Raw genomic sequence first — 20079 nt, 5'->3', positions numbered from 1 at the left:
CACCTCCTGGATCCAGACGGTGATCCGGATCACTCCCAAAATGTAACCGTTTCTTCCTTGGGTCATTTCAGACCTTTCCTGAAAATGTTGTCGAAATCCATCCATAACTTTTTGAGTTATCTTGCTAACAAACAAACAGACAGACACAGACAGACAGACAGACAAACCCCGATGAAAACATAACCTCCTTGGCATAATGTCATAAGATCCAATTCTTAGATGAGAGGAACTAACAAATGAAGCACATAGTTATGCAAGCCTAGTAATAAAGTGCCACAGTCTCTCTAGTACCACAACAAAAAGCAACACAGTGTTTATTACTTGTACATGTGTGATCGTACAGTATAGTTGCATCACAGCTACAGTACAGTACATCACTGATACGAGAAGGAGAGCTCATCCTCTTCTTTGTTTCCTTGGAAACGACGTTCCACCATCTCTTCACCTCAGGCGCCCAGCCATCTTGCTCTTTCCGCGACCTTTGGCACTGCAAGAAGAGGAAGATGCGAATGACAGCTGCCATTAGGCTGGGTGAACCCTGCCTGACCTGCCGGCGAATTTGGATTTTCGCCCGGCAGCTCAGGCTGGAAACCTGCACATCTATCTCCTCTGTTCTCTGCCAGAACCTTTTGGCTCCAATCACAAACGTATCCAAAAGATGTACCGGATCGTTGGTCTGATTGGTTGAAGGATTATCCAAGCGTATGGAGTCATGATTTGAACAATGCCAATAGAGCTTGACAGTCCCGCCCTTCCTCCGAAAGAGCACGCCTCTCGTGCAGTAGAAATAAAGCGCAGACTCCCCATACTAATGTTCAATCTTAAAAGATTGAGCTTTGTATGGTGATAGCCAGACTAAGCTGCCATGTCATTCATGGGTATAATGGAAGCCTTTGTCCAGCAGAGGTCACCAGAATGACATCAAAGTCAGCCATATAGAGACAGCTCTGATCAAAGTATCAGTTGGCTACTTTTTGAACAGAGTGCTACAGCTGAAGTGTTAAAAGTCTTAGGAGCTAAGTGAGAATGTTTGATCAGAATGATGGTATTTAGATTGACTAGCTATGCGAGACGGAAGCTTAACCTTACACACATAAAACTACTTCTCGAAGATATCAGATAACACCAAATTTGGACATAAACTCTTTAGGAGGACTGACAGAATTGGGCACATGTTTTTAGGTGAGGATGTGTGCTGTACAGGAAATGAGAGAGCGAGCGAGAGAGAGAGAGAGAGAGAGAGAGAGAGAGAGAGAGAGAGAGAGAGAGAGAGAGAGGGGAAGTCCAGGGGAGGGAGCACCATTCCTGAGAGAGACGTGCGTTTCAGAGCAAGCAAGCACACACATTCCACAAACAAATCCTAGAGACAGATGAAGCACACAGATTAACTATTAAAATGGCTCACCCATTAAATGGTCATCACAGATAGTGAATCGCAGCGACTAGGACGGGCTTTTTCTGTAGCTGTTTACAGTATCTTACCATTCATTTATGACCTCTCCACGTCTATAAAACTGTACATTCAGCTTTTACATGATGAACTTACCGTGACCATGGTCAGAACATAACATGAACTTTCATAAATTTACTTGCCCATTGTTGATTATCAGTAAAATGTATCTACTTTTGAGTTTTTGTGATTTTTTTTCTTCCCCTGGTGATTTCTATCAACTAAAATTCTCTGATGAACTTTGGTTGGTTAAAGATGTGCGACTTAAGTCCAGTTAAGGGAAGATGAGGAGGTGGTGATGATGGGTTAACCTACTATCTACATGACAATGAGATGTGATGAGGGAGAATGAGAGAGAGAGAGAGAGAGAGAGAGAGAGAGAGAGAGAGAGAGAGAGAGAGAGAGAGAGAGAGAGAGAGAGAGAGAGAGAGAGAGAGAGAGAGAGAGAGAGAGAGAGAGAGAGAGAGAGAGAGAGAGAGAGGGGGAGAGAGAGAGAAAAGGAGGAGCCACAGAGGTCTGGTCTCATTGGGATAACCCATCCCAAACGACTTCCCCCCCTTTAATTCCACACTATCCACAGGACTCAGCCTCATCACGTGGTGAAGGCTTGTTCCAGCTGGGATCCTTTGGTTTTAAAAGGCCTTAACCCAAATGTGGATGAACTTCATTTACAACACTTACACAGTGAAATGAGAAGAAAAGTATTCTGCATTATTTCAATCGTTTACGTTAGCTACCATAGTTGGTGACCATACCCAGGGGGCAAAACCCCCTATTTTAGGGAAATCAGACATGGGCTGCTGTAAAAGGTTGTCATACAAAAATAAAATCTAGGGTGTCCTAGGATCACAACCTGGGTGGCCAACCCGGTCAATAAGCTGCTGTTTGTGTTTTATCACCCTCTTTATGCCCCATTATAAGTCTATGGACGAATATATTATGGGGTGAATAGGGTAAAAATTTTAACAAATAGATATTCCCACAAAAATTCCTCAGATGATTACTCACTGTAAGATAATACTTTTTTGTATTGCAAGTTTTCTGAAATACTTTATACATTCATGTATCATGTAGATGAACCATTATCTAATGAAATATGCAAAATGTGCATACATTTATACTGTAGCCTTGGACTTGGGGGGCTTAAAGTGCACCTCTATCAACCCAACAAACTTTTTGTGAAAGATCTGGCTATGCTGAGTATAAAAATTAATGTCAACATGGGACAATTTTGGGTTACACTAACCTAAAGCTACATGGGTGTTCATTGAGAATCAATGCATTACAATACAATGCAAATACTATAGAGAGATGCATTGTCCAATGTTGTGGAAGAAGGTGAGACTCGTCATAGCACATATTAAATCATATCTACAGGGTGTAAGATCCTAGAAAATATATAGGTTAGGCTCAGCCTAGGCTGTTTCTTACTGTATTTACCCATAAGGTACAGGCCAAACATTGATAATTTGGCTATTGCGTACATTTAAGTGTATGATGCCTCATTTACATACCTGTACATGATATTTTTTAAAAAACTTGCAATACAAAAAAGTATTGCCTTAATGTAAATAATCATCTGAGGAATTTTTGTAGGGATATCTATTTGTTAAAATTTTTACCCTATTCACCCCATAATTTATTCATCCATAGACTTATAATGGGGCATAAAAAGGGCGAAAACACACAAACAGCAGCTTATTGACCGGGTTGGCCACCCAGGTTGTGATCCTGGGACATCCTAGATTTTATTTTTGCATGACAACCTTTTACAGCAGCCCATGTCTGTAAAACCCCCTTTGCCCCCTGGGTACCAACCGGATTTGCCATTATATATGTTTATATGAGATGAAGAAGGCTTTGTGCTTGCTTTGAATTAAAATGCAGCTGGTTCTGGTGATCTGGCAGATCAGACCAGAAAAGGGCCGGATCAGGGCCATGTCTATTCCGGATTTGGCTGCGATTTCTTTTGACCTCCTGTGCCTCAATGACTCCTACTGGTAAGGGCTGTGCAGTTAATCGAATGAATCGATTAATCGTGATTATGACTTCCAACGATAATGAAAATAACATAATCGAACTATAATGATTATTTTGCTACATCATTTTTTTTTACCATAATGGAGCAGCCCTACTACTGGTTCAAGTGTGATCCACATTGGGGGATAGGCCTTTAAAAAAACAGGGAGAAGTGACCAGACCTTTGGGCTTATGTGTGTACTTACCTCTGGTGGTCCTGTACGCGGGCCAGGAGCTGAATGATCTGAAAGGGATACACATCGGAAGCCACGCTAAGCACAGATAGGCACGACCCACACCGCAAAACCCGGCCTGCTCGAGGAGCTTAGGAGAGCGAGGAAGGCTGGAGGTCCTGGTTCGGACCTCGCTCTTCCTCCTCTCCTAGAGCCCCACCACCTGTTCTAATCCACCTGCTGTCACCCGTGTCCACCTGCGGTCCACCCAGACATGGGCTTTGTGTGCGACCACCTCGACCCGAGCTTACGGACTATGAGACGACACTGATAGCGACTGGCAGCAAGCAGCACAACAGTGAGGCTCAGTTACTTACAACTTCTGTTGTTCATTGATACGGGTCTGCAGTAAATTCATCTGAAAGCAAGTCACAGTTTTTTTTTTTAGACAGGCATGCCAGGGACGCCTGTGTGGGCATAGCTTTACCACGTATGGGGCCTTACTGTCTGTGCACAGTCATGCTAAAACCATGATACAGTACATCTAACCATAAACAGAGTTAGAGAGTTAAATTCACACAATATTGACTGAGCTAAGCTCAAGTTTTCTCAATATTTACCCTCATATTTGAAGCCTAAAGTGGTTATATTTTCACTCAAATACCAAACATAAACAATAAATCTTTGTGTTGCGTCTACAACCATTCAGAATAACTATTTTCTTATTTTTGCAAATGTGTCGATAGAAACAGCAGCTAATGAGGTTTGTGGTCAGGGTTGTAGTTGTTGATGTTGCTGTGTCTTCCTCAGCATCTCTAACAGTAATGTCTACCGGTTGCGGTGTGAACCGCAAGATCTGGTTATTTCCTGGACATGAGTGACTTACGTCATATTTCTGTCGCTTCAGTCTTTCCTGGAGGTCGAACTTCTCAGCCTCCAGCTCCATCATCCACTGCCACATCTCGGTGGCCTTCTCTCTGCACGAGTACATCAACAAAGACAGCACAAAAACAAACAAACAAACAAACAGAACAAACCGTCAAGTTAAGAAGAGTAGAGCTTTGCCTTGAATTCCTCTGAGTGTCTCTGAGGGTAAATAAGTGCAATCAAGATGTTGGTAATTTATCACTGATCACTGGTAAGCTCAGTGACCTTCTCCCTGGAACACACAAATACAAATCACAAAACACTAATCTGTGTGTCTGCCCTTAATTGTAGATTCAAAGTGTTTGTGCTGTATCGCTGTCATTATCGTTGTGCTGTCAAAGACAAACAAGCACAGTCATCTTCTGAGTGGGAACAGATGCCCCAGTAATGTACAGCAGATCTGGCATAGCTACTGTAGCAAAAGAGAGAGAGTCACGCAACTGCATGTGATTGATCGGAGAATGTGAGCTATCTGCCTTAGCTGTGGTCACCCGTGGTTTCATGTGTCGTCACTCGTCTTGTCACCTACTTGAGTTTGTTTTCGTCCAAGTGATCGATGTTGAGAGGCTTCCTTCTGTCAGCCAGGATCTTCTTCTTCTTCTCTCTCTCTGTCTGCTTCTTAGCCCCTTTGCGACCCTCAGTTTGCTGTGTAGCGTTTGAGACAAAAACACGGCTATAGATTTTCACATTTAATTGTGTTCTTTAAGACACAGACTAGAGTAGAGTAGTCCGTGGGTGTAAAAATGACATTGGCAGCAATTCCCCAACTGATGTATTAGAAATACTACTAATGAAATGGTTTATTATATTACCCATAATATTTATACACTGAAACCCTCTCCTAAGCGCCATCTATCTATTCTATATGTCTACTGAGATAATAGTCTCCTTGTCTGTGTGTCTGTCTGTGTGTCTATCTGTCTGCCATTGGTTGAGTATTGTGTATTTTTTAATATTGAGTATTGTGTCTATAAGTCTTTAAAGTGTACTTTTGATGTGACTGTGAAGTAATGCTGTGCTGACGGATGTAGCTGTGTTGTGTTACCTTGTCCTACAGTCAGTGCTATCCCATAAGCTGTGCTATCAGTGCTATTCTGTGATCCTGTGTCCGACAGTACATGTCCTCTCTGTGCTGCTACCCTGAACTCTCTGTGCCGCCCTGTCCCATAGTGTCTGTGCGGTCCGGTCCCATGACCTGCTGACCCCTGACCCCTGACCCCTGACCCCTGACCTTCTGCTGCAGGCCTCCGTGCTGCTGAGTGAGGTTGGTGAGGGCCTTCTTCTTCTTGAGGTCCTCAGTCTGCTTCTTCATCTGCTCCTCCATCTCCCTCCTCTCCTTCTCGTCCTGCAGGGCAAACCGAAACCGCACAACCGTCAACCATCAGCCATCAGCAGCCAGTGATCACAATGGTGGAAAAGACGTCTTTTGTTTTTGTGTGTGTTTTTAATCACAGGTTAGTACATCACATTCCCTGGGTGTCTAATAATGATTTAGGCCTAGGTTGTGTCTGATCACCATAATGATTAGAGGCATCTCTATGTGAGGTCAGTTGTTATCATTCAATCAAAAAGGGGCTTTGATCACGTGCCCCAGTAAAACATGCCTAGTGACGCCCCTGCATAAAACGCTGTCCTGCGGCTTCTATACAAAGCGGCTTATATGTTGGAAATGACTGTAGACCTAGAGGCAGAGAGGGAAGAGATGGATGAGTGGGAATGAGCAACGACTCACAGCGAGACGAGCCTGTCTCTCCTTCTCCTTTTCTGCACGGATCCTTTGCTGCTCGGACCTCTCAGCGCGACGCTTCTCCTACACACACACACACACACACACACACACACACACACACACACACACACACACACAGAGACATACACACACAATTGAACACAAGTGATAACAGTGTACATAGAGGAAGAAGTAGGGAGTGGACTGAAACGGCTAGAACGGCTAGGCTAGAAACCAGAACGGATAATATACTGTATATGTTCTCCTTAGTTCGTTAAGATAACACAGAATAGAGCACACAACATGTGTTTAGGTGATATGATTACTAAATGTAATCTGAATATGATTAGATGTACTTATCCTAACGCCTCTTTTTGTGAGATAGCTTGATTGTTACTCCTCATTTTAAATCACTTCGAAAGGAAGTGTCAGCTAAATGAATAAATTGAAATGTCAATATATTCAAATAGAGTGTGTATGTGCAAGTGGACCTAATAGATGAATGTGTGAAATGACTCTGTGCGTGTGTGTATGTGTGTGTGTGTGTGTGTGTGTGTGCCCGTACAATTCTGCTGACGAGGGCGAGAAGCTCCTCCTCGTCCTTCTTCCTCTGGACGAAATGGGACTCAATCAGAGCCTGAAGCTCAGCCAAGTCCTTCTCCTGACGCTTCCTGTGGAGATCCTGTCCCATGGAGGGTATGTAAACAAACACAGGCATTAACGAGGAGACACACACACACACACACACACACACACTTAAACGTTGAGAGAGAGAGCGAGAGAGAGAGAGAGAGAGAGAATAAACTTTATTGAGTTGCATGCATACAAATTTCATGTGTTTCGTGTGTTCTGATGCGTCTGAGTGTTCAAGTGTTTTCATGCGTCACTTGTTGTAAATGTCAGATCGAAGCTCTTTGCTTACATCAAAATCCACTTTGTGGTCTCCCTCAGGAATCTTAGGAGCCGCAATGTTTGGCATAAATCCCCTGAAAATAAAGTCATTTGTTAACATAAGAAAGTTAACAGCACTGTTCCTTAAGTCTTAAGATAAGCAGTCATACTTACTTTGGTTTTGTTTTTCCCTGATCTATGATTGAAAACAAAGTGTACAAAATAAACTTAAAAGAGAGACAGATTTAAATGACAGTAAAACTAGATTATAGTAAATCACTCACCTTCAACTTGTTCTGTGTGTGAAAGAAGATAAACAGAGTTAATATTCAAGTTAAAACAATTTTAATTGTGTATGTCATGTTTTACATTGTTTAGAAACCTCTCACACAACTCACCAGCTTCCTCAGCTGGGGCTGTTGTTTACAAGGAGAAAGTACAAAAACATGTAAATATTGACTTATATTGATATACTCAGTCACAGTCACAAACGCACACACACACACACACACACACACACACACTGTGCATGTTGTTGGGCACCCGGGACTAAGTGAGTTCCAAATAGTATGATTCCAGTGGTATCAAAACATTTAAATCTCTCAGGTTTTGATACCTAATATCTTTGACCTGATATTTTTAGTGAAAGATAAAAAGTACATGTGTGCTAGTTTGGTTAAATACACATGGAGGCGTAGTGGGTCTATAATACATATGTAATTAACTAGCTATAAAGTAGGCTAACTTGTGTTATGTAACTGTAACTCAATGGTTTAATGTAAGACAATACTCAATACTCAAATAGACACAATACTCAATGCTCAAATAGACACAATACTCAATATTCAAATAGACACAATAACAACAACCAAATGGAGATGAGCCCCCACCCATTATTTGCCAAAGGTATTGATACTGGAATCAGACAAAAGGCCGCCCAACCTCAAGTACAGTGCGCTCCAAACATACTGTACCTTCCTCCTCTGGGGCAAGGGGGAGGGAGAGACAAACGGATTGAAAATGATGATTACATTATGTTGTACAGTATATTACAAAAAGCTTTAAACACACTTCAAAGGACGATTGCATCATCCAATTGTGCATAGAGTATCTGGGTATCTGGAATAACAAAATGACTTAAAATAACAAATCAAATTATATATTTTTTTTTATACAGTCGCAAATGTAAATGTAAAGAAAATAAATGAAAAAAAAAATAGCACTGGTCATTTTGTAAGTTTTATCATGCATTTGCCCATGCATTGTTTGTAAATTGCAAATTGCGAAAAGAAGTATAGCATTACTTATTCATTTAACTTTTCACAACTCTGCCCATTGACAGAATATACTGTCCCACCGTGACACTCATTACACACCTTTCTTCACTAGACAGCCATTTCTCAGTAAGATCATACCCACTTTGGGTTGTTTTCAACCCAGGTGCTGGTTTAATATTGAACTGAACACACGTTGGGTTAACTTAACCCAAAATAATGTGTTGCTAGTACAGTATGTAGTTCAGGGGAAACATGTGACGCAAAATATTAGTTTGCCTATGTTCTTTCTTTGTGGGATATTTACTTAATCCAAAAGTATGATATTGATATCAGGTACCTACAGGTAGGTGGCGCTATATATTAACTTATTTGTTGGCATCTCATCTTTCAGTGCAGTTCTACTATTACTCTAGTGCCTCACTGTCTGAGGGGGAACAAGGAGACCCAATGTTCTGACTGGCATAAAAAGACAAGTTAATATACATTATTAAAATATAACACAAAATTATTGCAGAATTCCCCCATAATAATTTAATATTTAATTGAGAAATGGTGCTAAACGTTCTAATGCTCCACATCATGAAAAATGAAAGATATACTGTACATTAGCGTGGTTTTGGATGACATTACGGGCACCATACCGTATAATAAGCAGTCAGCCTGGAGTTATAAGACAAAAGGTCATACTCAGTTGCCACACATTGCTAGAACATAGTTTGGCATTGCAAGCTGCATGTCAGCAGTGACTTTTTTTTTTTGTTGGCTCTTCAGCTAGTGCTGAAATTATACTCTTCTTTCCTACATAGCGAGCTCATATGAACACACACACACTGATCCTCTTAAGCACTTATACTCTTCTTTCCTACATAGCGAGCTCATATGAACACACACACACTGATCCTCTTATGCACTTATTCTCATACTATCAAGTATGTTGCACATGTTTAACTTCGTGTCTTATTATCGTATAGAATACTGGCTTTATATTATAACCCACGGAGTGCATTTTAACTCCATTCTTCCACAGAACTGACATATAAGTTAAGCAGAAGCATGCATACAGTAAATATGGCATTAATGAAGCATTCCTTGTTTGTTAATGCAAACCTGGCCAATAAAGCGGATTATGATTCTGGCATTTCCAAAGCATACAGTAAGTATTGATGAAGTGAAAGGTCATTAGAGATGATTGGTTACCTTCCTCTGGAGGTGGCTCTGTTGTAAAAATGTGAGATTAGTTAGTCTGCTCATCAGAAAGAGAGATGTTGACAGCCAAAGATAAAGTAGCCAGAATGTATTCCATGAATGTCATGAAATAATTGTTCCCTGTTGCATTATGTATCAGTGAAATTAAAAAGCAAGCGGAGTGGTTACCTTCAACTGCAGGAGGAGGTTCTGTTTGTTGGAACGTAAGAGTGATCAGTTTGCTAGCAGACTTGATAACATTAGTTTATTAATTGACTTAATTGCAGATCGCTGAATGTTGGCGTGCATGATTATCAGTAACATTAAAAAGCCAAGAGGGTGGTTACCTTCAACTGCAGGGGGCGGTTCTGTGTTGAAAATGTGAGATCAATTAGTTTGCTGTTGGGAAGCAGTCACTATAATAGGCAATGCTCTCTCAATTAGATTAATTTACTCCTCAGGCTCAGAGTATAAACAGATCATGTTCTTATACAAGAACAAACAAGAACTTCTACAAACTTTAATGCCAGTTAGTCTTAATTCTTTTTTCACTGTAGCTACATTGTAACTGTAATTCTAAGAAAAGAGAATGTGTATAGGCTTGTGTCTGAGTTATATGCACAAAAAAAAAAAAAAAAAAAATATATATATACGAAATTGTGGTATTACCTTCTACAGCTGGAGGCGGCTCTGTTGTAAGAATGTGTGGTAAATGAGTTGTTGATCAGCAGCAGTAGTTATAATACCGTAATTTCCCCAACTATTAGCCGCGGCTTATACATTGATTTTGCAAAATTTCTTCAACTATATGAGGTTAAAACACGGGAGTAATTAATATTGTATTAATATGGTTTTGTTTCTTTTAACTTGCATATAACACTGTCCTGCATCTTATACATAATGTGGCTAATACACAGGAAAATACTGTAAGCAATAAGTTTAAATTGATGGAAGTTAAAAGCCATTAGATATGGTTACCTTCGACAGCAGGCGGAGGCTCTATAGTAGGAATGTGAGATGGATTAGTTTGCTGATCAGAACATAAGCATTTATTCAGTTATAAATAGGTGAACGGGTTTAAGTTACAAGATAAGTTGATCATAAGTTACATGGTTACCTTCTACAGCAGGAGGAGGCTCTACAGGAATGTGAAATGGATTAGTTTGCTGATCAGAACATAATGTTTTGTTACTATAATAGGAGTACTGATATAGAAAAAATGTTCTTACAATTAACTCACTTTATTATCATACCCCAGGGAAACATGATTAAGTTATACGATAAGTTGATGAGAAGTTAAAAGCCATTAAACATGGTTACCTTCTACAGCAGGAGGAGCTTCTAGTAGGAATATGAAATTGATTAGTTTGCTGATCAGAACATAAGCATGAATTTAGATTAAGGTGCATATAAGCTGTTATGAATAAAAGCATCAAGTAAATATTGTTTTATAACTGTAATGACAGTACTGGTTAAAAATATATTCTCACAATTAACCCACTTTGTTACCACACCCTAAAACATACAGTATTCAAGTTATACGAGAAGTTGATGACAAGTTAAAAGCCATTAGGCATGGTTACCTTCTACAACAGGTGGAGGCTCTAGGAATGTGAAATGGATTATTTTGCAGATTAAAAGCATGAATTTAGAGATAGGCACACATAAGCTGCTACTGCACATACTGTAAATGCGTAAAGCAAATGTAATTTTGTTACTGTGATGAGAGTACTGATAAATGATTACCAAAAATTATCCCACTTCATTATGCTATATATCCCAGGAGAATGTAAGTTATAAGATAAGTGATGAAAAGGCATGGTTACCTTCCACAGCTGGAGGAGGCTCTGGAAGTGTGAAATGGATTAGTTTTGCAGGTCAGAAGCATGAGTTTAGATACAGTATAGGCACTAATATTACTGCTATTGTGCATAAATGCGTGAGACAAGTATTGTTTTTGTTACTATGATGAGAGTACTGATTGTGGTCAATCAATTGACTGAAATGAAGTTTAGCCCAAAGTAATGAAGTGAGGTCATGAGGAAAATCTTAGACATTTATGAACTTTACCTTCTACTTCAGGGGGTGGTTCTATGATAAAAATATGAAATGAGTGTGTTAATTATTCAAGTATTCAAATTATTCACTCAAATTAGGAACCATTTAAATATATAATTATTGTCTGTACTCTGATGTAAAAAAAGATGTGTAAAATACCTTCAACAACTGGTGGAATTTCTAATAGGAGGATAATATAAAAGCTGATTTTAATACTTAGTCTGTGAACAAATAAATCAAGATATCATTGTAGATGTGATGTGATGTGATGTGATCTGAAACCCAAAATAAGAAATTCTGAAACATTACCTTCTACTTCAGGGGCAGGCTCTACAATAAGGTTGGGAAGTTAAAAGGTTGAGTTAGATAAAGCGTCAAAGCTAATTAATTGCCACTAACGAGACATTTAGAAGAATCCAAAATTGCTTCTGCGGTGGGTTTTTGTAGAGATCATTTGCTAATGGAAGCCTATTATCTACTACTCAGAGATCATTTAAACATGTTGGGCTTGTTGTGCCTTCTGTGTTATATCTCTCTAATTGGAATTCTTGTTTGATTATACTGCTATGTTATTTCAAATGGATACTGCAATAGCCATGAAGAAATTAAATAGCAAAGCCCTGCAATGCATTACCTTCTGCAGCAGGGGGCGACACTGAAGCAAGAACAGAGAAGTGGTTAATGAAGCAGTGTGAGTCAAAGAGCAAATAAATTGGTTTGTAAAAATAAAAATAAAGAAGTAAAGATGCCAAGGTTACACATAGTTTAAAATTAACAAAAACATATTACCTTCCACTTCAGGCGGCGGCGCTATCGTGAGAACATAAGAAGGATTAGTGGGGTGATTGGTACAAGTACAAGAGCGAGGTCTTCGCCACAACATTAAACACTTTATGATGTTTAATGTTGATCAGTAACCCACACATTTCCTTGTTGTTATAGAGTTGCAGCATGACAGTTTCACAAGTCGTCTAATCAAATCTTTGAAAATCACTGAGAAGACCTCTGTATACCTTGGTCAGAACATTGAGTTGCCCAGTGGCTTGTGTCATATATGCAATGTGAAATTGCTGTACTTCAGAAACCTTGTGCCTGGAAAGTTAAAGGCTACATAATTCATAATTTTAGCATCATCAGAGTATAGGTGTAAGATCCACAGGCCTGGCATGTGCAAACCATCCTTTGAGTTTGCCTATTCCTGTAAACAAACATCTGTTGAGGCTTGAAAAAAAACTGAAAAAAAGATGGTTAAAGAGGGCCAAGGACACCCCATGTTGTTGTGACAATTTTATCAAGATTTGAAATGCATTTATAGCATTTGGTGAACGTTTATTTAAGACTCTCGTGATTTGTTTTCAACTGCTGGGCTGGCCTGATGATGAGTCTGATTAGCGTAGCCTAGCGTGAGTGTCTTAAGTGTACCAAGGTGTACCGTCTTACCTTCTTCCCTGGACAACAGACAACAAAGGGGGGGAGGAGACAACACGGAGAAACAAATAGTTAGATGACATGGAGGCTGTCAAAGTTACTGCATTGCATTCCAGTGATGCCTGTGCCACTGTGGTGCATACAGCGATAGGTCAAAGTTCAGAGGGGAGGATTGTGGGGGTCAATACTGTCATACTTACTGCACCTCCTCCTCCACCGCCTCCTCCACCTCCACCACTTCCTCTGTGTCCGACATGTCTAGACAGTGTCTGGTCGCCAAGACAACAAGAGAAAAAGAAGAAACAAAGAATGTCAACATGGCATTCACGCCTCATTTAGAAAAACACTGGACGTTTAAATGTTTCATTATTCATTGCGCTATTGAATGAGACTCTAAAATAATCCTCCACCAAGCATTTCTTGCTAATGATAATCTAGTCATAGCGAGCATTTCCATCTTGACCATCCATCAACCAGCCTGGCCATCTAGCTTGACCACTTCAATGCCACTCTATATAGTAATTGCCCCCCTTGGAGCGCAAACATCCAGCAATGAGTCTGTATGGCAGGACATTTGGCACGGTGTGAATCCGCTTCCCCGCCGAGCGGCTCGGCTCGCAGAGGAGCTGTGATTCAGTGTGCTGGCTGGCTGGCTGTGAGGGTGCTGTCGTGGGACCGCCAGCCTTAAACAACTCTGAATTTAATCCGCAGTCATTTCCTCTTGGCCTGGACCTGTACAGTCTCTGGCACGGCCGTTTCTCGGAGACGGAAAAGGGGGGGGGGGGGGGGGGGGGCACTTGTGTCTCCTCTGTTGAAGTCACAGTTTTTACATTTTAACTGTGTACACTTCGAGAAGTAGTTCTCAACCATTTAGTGTGCTGCATTTGACTGTTGTTGTTGTTGTTGTTGTTGTTATTATTATTATTATCATTATTATTATACTATAATTATTATTATAATAATGTTGAAATATGCCATAACAACATGTGTAATAATGATACTGGGAATTTGAATGAGGGTTGTGGCCGTCTAAATATTGTCTGGTACAGTGCAGAACAAAAATCTCCTGACATCTTTTCCTACAGGGTATAAATCAGGTGGGTAATAAAATAGGCCCAGCAGGTGATGTATGGACACAGGGTTATTTTTAAGAATAATAAAGTATGACTTTAAACAGGTGTGAGCCGCCCGGGTAGACAAAGGACTTGGCCGCTCGCCGCCAACATCCAAGGCCTCTGCTTGATTTAACACGGTAAATCACACACACACACACACACACACACACACACACACACACACACACACACACAGACACACACACAGACACACACACAGGGTCTATATTTAACTGCATTTTTGGGTTGGCCACCCCATCCATCATTTCTTTCGAGACTCTTCGGTGTTGACTCTGTGGGTATCAACACGTCTTTTCTTCAGTTCGTCCACTCACTGACCCCCAGCTGACTTTTAGGGGCCAACAATTTCAGTCTGATTCTTGCATTGTAAATAGACGATTTTAACGGTAATATGACAACAATATTAGGACCTAATGAGATAATTGGACCAAGGTGAATGGGCAGTATGGAAACACTTTTAAGAGCTCTCAGTCTTTCTCTCTTTGATGACAGACAGGTTTGGCTGCTGGTTCAACATTTGTTCTTTTTCCAACATTTCTGGCTACTGATCAGTGTCATGCAACAAAGGCATCAAACACAGGAAGAGCCGTCAGGTTTTAAAGAGAACTTGACAGATGCACAACAGGCTGTAAACTATTACGATCGATCATATAAACCCGCCTTCATGTGCGTCTGTAGCAAGACAAGCACGTTTAGTTGCTGGCCCAGCTGTTTGATGGGGGTGAATTACCCAAGCTGATGGACTTTCCTTTAAAAATTCTTCTGTCACTCTCTAGGCCTGATTGCCTTTCCTGGGGCTGTCAGCATTAGCCGCAGCGCTACGCTTTAATAAGCGTCACGCTGTTTCTCATCCTGGCAGAAACGGTGCGGTAACACCTCGTCTATTCTGACCGACGCGGGCAGGAATGTGTGGCTGGCGAATGCTTTTCGCCATTAATCCACATTAAGCGGCGAAAACCCCCGAAGCACGTTAACCACTGGTCCCCACAGGGGGCCCTTGGGCAGCTGCCCTCCGAAAATGACCGGTACTGCCACCCTAATCACCCCCAAAGCTCAGTCACACTTGTCCGTTCCCCCACACCTCCATATTTAATCCATTTTTAGACCTACACATGCCTTTTCGCTTAAGTAAACAATCGAGGTGACTTTTCCTTCTCAGGTAAAGGGAGACTTCTCACCTGAAGCATGCATTACCGGGTGGCCCTCAGGCCACCCCTCAACCGCACCTGTGTTTCCGACTTACCTGCAAGCCCCACCAGGAAAGAATGAAGGCGAAAGACCGAGAGGGCGAGAGAGCTATCGGACCAGGTCCAGAGAACAGATAACTTTTAAGCCCACTGTTAGGCTCACATAATACAGCCTTGGGAGTGTCATGTCACCTCCCCTTTGTGCGCTATGATTGGTTGCCGCTGTGGGGTCTATTGTTAGGGATCAGAAGAAGTTGTTCCAGATCCAGTTCTATACTTCCCTAGAGTTTTAATACCACTGGATCAGACTTTTAGTACCACTGGATCAGACTTTTAATACCACTGGATCAGACTTTTAGTCCCACTGGATCAGACTTTTAGTACCACTGGATCAGACTTTTAATACCACTGGATCAGACTTTTAGTACCACTGGATCAGACTTTTAATACCACTGGATCAGACTTTTAGTCCCACTGGATCAGACTTTTAGTACCACTGGATCAGACTTTTAATACCACTGGATCAGACTTTTAGTACCACTGGATCAGACTTTTAATACCACTGGATCAGACTTTTAGTCCCACTGGATCAGACTTTTAGTACCACTGGATCAGACTTTTAATACCACTGGATCAGACTTTTAGTACCACTGGATCAGACTTTTATTCCCACTGGATCAGACTTTTAGTACCACCGATCAGACTTTTAGTCCCACTGGATCAGACTTTTATTCCCACTGGATCAGACTTTTAGTACCACTGGATCAGACTTTTATTCCCACTGGATCAGACTTTTAGTACCACCGATCAGACTTTTAGTACCACCGATCAGACTTTTAGTACCACCGATCAGACTTTTAGTCCCACTGGATCAGACTTTTAGTACCACTGGATCAGACTTTTAATACCACTGGATCAGACTTTTAGTACCACTGGATCAGACTTTTAATACCACCGATCAGACTTTTAGTACCACTGGATCAGACTTTTATTCCCACTGGATCAGACTTTTAGTACCACCGATCAGACTTTTAGTACCACCGATCAGACTTTTAGTACCACCGATCAGACTTTTAGTCCCACTGGATCAGACTTTTAGTACCACTGGATCAGACTTTTAATACCACTGGATCAGACTTTTAGTACCACTGGATCAGACTTTTATTCCCACTGGATCAGACTTTTAGTACCACCGATCAGACTTTTAGTCCCACTGGATCAGACTTTTAGTACCACTGGATCAGACTTTTAATACCACTGGATCAGACTTTTAGTACCACTGGATCAGACTTTTATTCCCACTGGATCAGACTTTTAGTACCACCGATCAGACTTTTAGTCCCACTGGATCAGACTTTTAGTACCACTGGATCAGACTTTTAGTACCACTGGATCAGACTTTTAGTACCACTGGATCAGAAGTTCAGCCCCACTGCATCAGGGATCTAGTCCCACTGCAGCACAATTATAATACAAGCTACAGTACTTGAAAGTAACGAATAATGTCCCATAAACAGTAATACAGACGCATATCTTTCCACATTACTCAGCCTATTTGTAATCCTATTACACATGTTACAAATTAACCCTAATCATGAACCTCTGTCTAACCATAAAACACCATAGTGACACTAGTGTAAGTGTATGGTATACTTGCATATTCTATATCATTAAGCATAGTACTGTATAGTATTTTGTACTACTCTTTCACTACTAGAGATTGTTTAATGAGGTTTAACAGCAACAGTTTAATGGTAAAAGACACACTAGAAAAATACACCTTTATTTTTCTCTCCTCTTTCTGTAAGAGGCTTTGGATAAAATGAATAAATGTAACTGGAGAATTGAAAAATTACAAAAAAAATCATATTTTTCCATGTATCTCTTTATTGCAGTTGGTCAATGGTACAAGAGTTAAACATTCATTCTGTATGAAACTAATGGCTAGGATAAACATAACAATGAGTTGAGCTACTGATGGTGCTGCCTGTATATGCAGTGAGTGAACACAGACACAATGAAAGACAAGAACATGAAAAAGAAAGTGAAAATAGTGATGGAATGTAGTCATTTTCCTGAACGGTTGTCTAAATATAGTATCAAAATCCATTAAAAAAACACATTTAATAATACATAAATATAATTTGTTTGGAAAAAAGACGCAGACACCCTTCAATTAAGAGTCATGCTAAATGATTGAACCAACCTGAAATGCAACGCATGGTAGTCTATTACTGAACCTTAAAAACTCATAACTTGTAAAAGCAGATATTACACATTTGCAGACAAGTCCTCTTATGATACCGTTGATGCGTCAGTTACAAAAAAGCCAAAAGAAAAACAAGAAACAAAGGTCCATGACAACGGCTTGGACCTAGTCTCTGTCCTCATAAAAGTGAAACAAAAAGTGAAAAATGCTTGAACTGCGTACACACAAGATCACATTAAGTTTTTTTTTCATATTTTAAATTAAACAAAACAAATAAAAAATCATTCAATGCAAAATGTCCATTTTGATCCGAGTTGTTCCTGGGTACCCTATGTAAGAGAAACCCGGGACAATTCTATCAGACGTCTTCTAGCTGCTTAAGCTAATCGCATTTCAACTTTTTGGTGGCTAACACATTTTTTTTAATCTCCCCCTCTGTCTTGCTTGTTATCTACATTTTCCCTTCTTTGTTCTCCTCTAATGAAAGACTTCAGATCAATTATAACCACTGTCTTGGGTGACGTCTGCCACACGTTCGAGACCAACAGTACAACAATATGATTGTCTTTATGAACAACCGGACCTTGTCGGACTGACATGTTAAGACCATTTACAGTACTGTACTGTAGCCTACTGTACTACAGGCTAGGCATCTGTTGCCTCTAAGAGGGGTGTGGAGAGTGGTGGACGATGCTGGAGTGTTGGACCAAGCTGCCTCACTGAAAAGCCATTCGGTCAGTCTCCTAGTAGCCTAAGGGAGAGCTCTATATCAAGCCTCTGATTCACAATGCTTTCCCCACACGGAGGTGGTTAAGTTGAGTAGGCTGGATTTCCTGTGCTGCGGTTTAAAAACGCACACATTCCTGCCACAGTGTCCACTCTCTCTCTCTCTCTCTCTCTCTCACTCACTCTCTGGGGGCCTCTGGAGAGGCCTGACCCATCTCTACTCCCCGCACCTATTTTGGGTGTGAGAAAATGGGCTTTGGTTTGAAGTGACTCTGTGGACAGTACTGTATGTTTGGCCTGCACTCCCCATCTCGTCCCACCTGTGGGATTGTCCACTCGACGGCTAAGTATAGGCTTTTGGAAACAGCTGAGGTGCTTAACAAGAGGAGGAAGACAAATGCAACAAAAAAAAATAGGTTATCAGGTTACAATAATACCAAACACTGCATTGAAAGTGATTATCTGTAAAGAAAAAAAAACTTTGATATCTGTATGACTGTCTTTCTTACGATAACAAACGTCAAGGCTTGCATACGACAAAAGAAGCTGTGGTACAAGAAAGATAATAGTTGACACGACAAAAAAAAAGAACCATACAGTATGTGTTTCTCTTCTACTATTCAGGCCGTTGTTTTCACTATTACAAAGTGTTGATTAGACGATAAAGAAAGGTACAATGTGCTACTCTATGGGGTGCTCATATTGCTATCCGGGACAGGTGAACATGAATAACATATCAATATGTGAAGCTTTGCTTTAATTATAAATTAAATAAAAAAGAGTGAACCAGAGAGCTGAGGCCAGAAGACAATAGTCTGGCCGATTAAATGCATGTGCTAAATAAAACCTTTTAATCATTATTATTATTATTTTTTGTTGTTGATAATGTTGTGATTGTCTTGACATAAGTACGGTATGTACGATTATTTTACCTTTTGACATGACTCTTTTTGTGTTGGAAGTTTCATATAAAATATATATATCAAATCATAATTCCAAAGTGTCCAAATTTCACAGCATAGTTTCCATAAAGTAAACCTGTGCAAAGGGGGTACTAAACCGTAAATATGACCACACACGGTGGAGGTCTGTTGATACAGTGCTACTATATATACTCTCATTCACTTCCCTCTCCATTCAATACCCTTGGGCTGTTTTAAGAAAGGCTTCTCTCCTTCTCTTCTCTTCTCTTCTCGTTTCTTTTCTTTTCTTCTCTTTTTTTTGGTATGGAAAAAAAAACAAACAAAAAACAAAAATGCATTGGATAAAAAAAAATAACAAGGGAATGGTCGTGCAGTTTCTTCGTTGCTTCTTTGTGTCACTAGTGTCCCATTCCTGCCAGATGACAAAGAGAGAGGACAGAACAACACAGTGAGGAACAGGGCATGATTAATGTGACTGACTGAGGTCATCTATCATAAATCACTACGGCACAGGGTATGTGACACAGCGACAGTGGAAGATTCTGGAAAGATGCTGGAGAAGGAGCTAGATGGTGCTTGGCTGAGCAACAAACATGAAAACATTTTCCCCTATGCTGTCTGGCCTTGATTAGGTGCTAATGCTGGCTGATCTGACCAGGGCTTACGTTAAAAACTGCTAAGTGGCAAGCGGGTGTCTCTTTTCAGCACACTTGAATATTTGTGTGTGTGTGTGTGTGTGTGTGTGTGTGTGTGTGTGTGTG

The 20079-nt window shown here is 40.6% G+C and overlaps 2 protein-coding genes across 3 annotated transcripts in view; both read right to left on the bottom strand.

The window, feature by feature from the left end:
* Positions 1–288: 288 nt before the first annotated feature.
* On the bottom strand, positions 289–12607 carry tnnt2e (troponin T2e, cardiac). 2 transcript variants are annotated; one of them, XM_062518173.1, is made up of 12 exons: positions 12499–12607; positions 7588–7605; positions 7474–7485; positions 7364–7385; positions 7221–7284; positions 6864–6980; positions 6302–6379; positions 5801–5914; positions 5099–5214; positions 4529–4619; positions 4020–4060; positions 289–487 (listed from the first exon to the last, which is right to left on the bottom strand). In XM_062518173.1, the coding sequence occupies exons 1-12, from the start codon at positions 12590–12592 to the stop codon at positions 442–444; spliced, it is 813 nt and encodes a 270-aa protein (XP_062374157.1). In that variant the 5' UTR covers positions 12593–12607; the 3' UTR covers positions 289–441. The 2 variants fall into 2 exon arrangements, with proteins under 2 accessions (XP_062374157.1, XP_062374158.1); XM_062518174.1 differs by lacking the exon at positions 4020–4060 and adding an exon at positions 3676–3713.
* A 4722-nt stretch (positions 12608–17329) lies between these two features.
* Positions 17330–20079, bottom strand: part of cald1a (caldesmon 1a) — a 67153-nt gene continuing 64403 nt past the window's right edge. The window contains 1 exon segment of the mRNA XM_062517707.1: positions 17330–19730. Coding sequence (XP_062373691.1) covers positions 19717–19730 — 14 coding nt within the window. The 3' untranslated portion in view covers positions 17330–19716.

This window comes from Sardina pilchardus, chromosome 17 (assembly GCF_963854185.1).
Source record: "Sardina pilchardus chromosome 17, fSarPil1.1, whole genome shotgun sequence".
NCBI classification, from domain to species: domain Eukaryota; kingdom Metazoa; phylum Chordata; class Actinopteri; order Clupeiformes; family Clupeidae; genus Sardina; species Sardina pilchardus.
Note: the sequence above shows the minus strand (reverse complement) of the source record. Positions and strands in the feature narration are given on the sequence as shown.

Bases quoted from the DNA above. Each gene is read 5' to 3' on its own strand.
- tnnt2e (XM_062518173.1), bottom strand. From the start codon at position 12,592: ATGTTGTGGCGAAGACCTCGCTCTTGTACTTGTACCAATCACCCCACT. The intron at 6,380-6,863 runs GTACGGGCACAC...GTGTGTGTGTAG, and splicing joins TCGCCCTCGTCAGCAGAATT to GAGAAGCGTCGCGCTGAGAG. The intron at 5,915-6,301 runs GTGAGTCGTTGC...TTTGCCCTGCAG, and splicing joins AGAGACAGGCTCGTCTCGCT to GACGAGAAGGAGAGGAGGGA.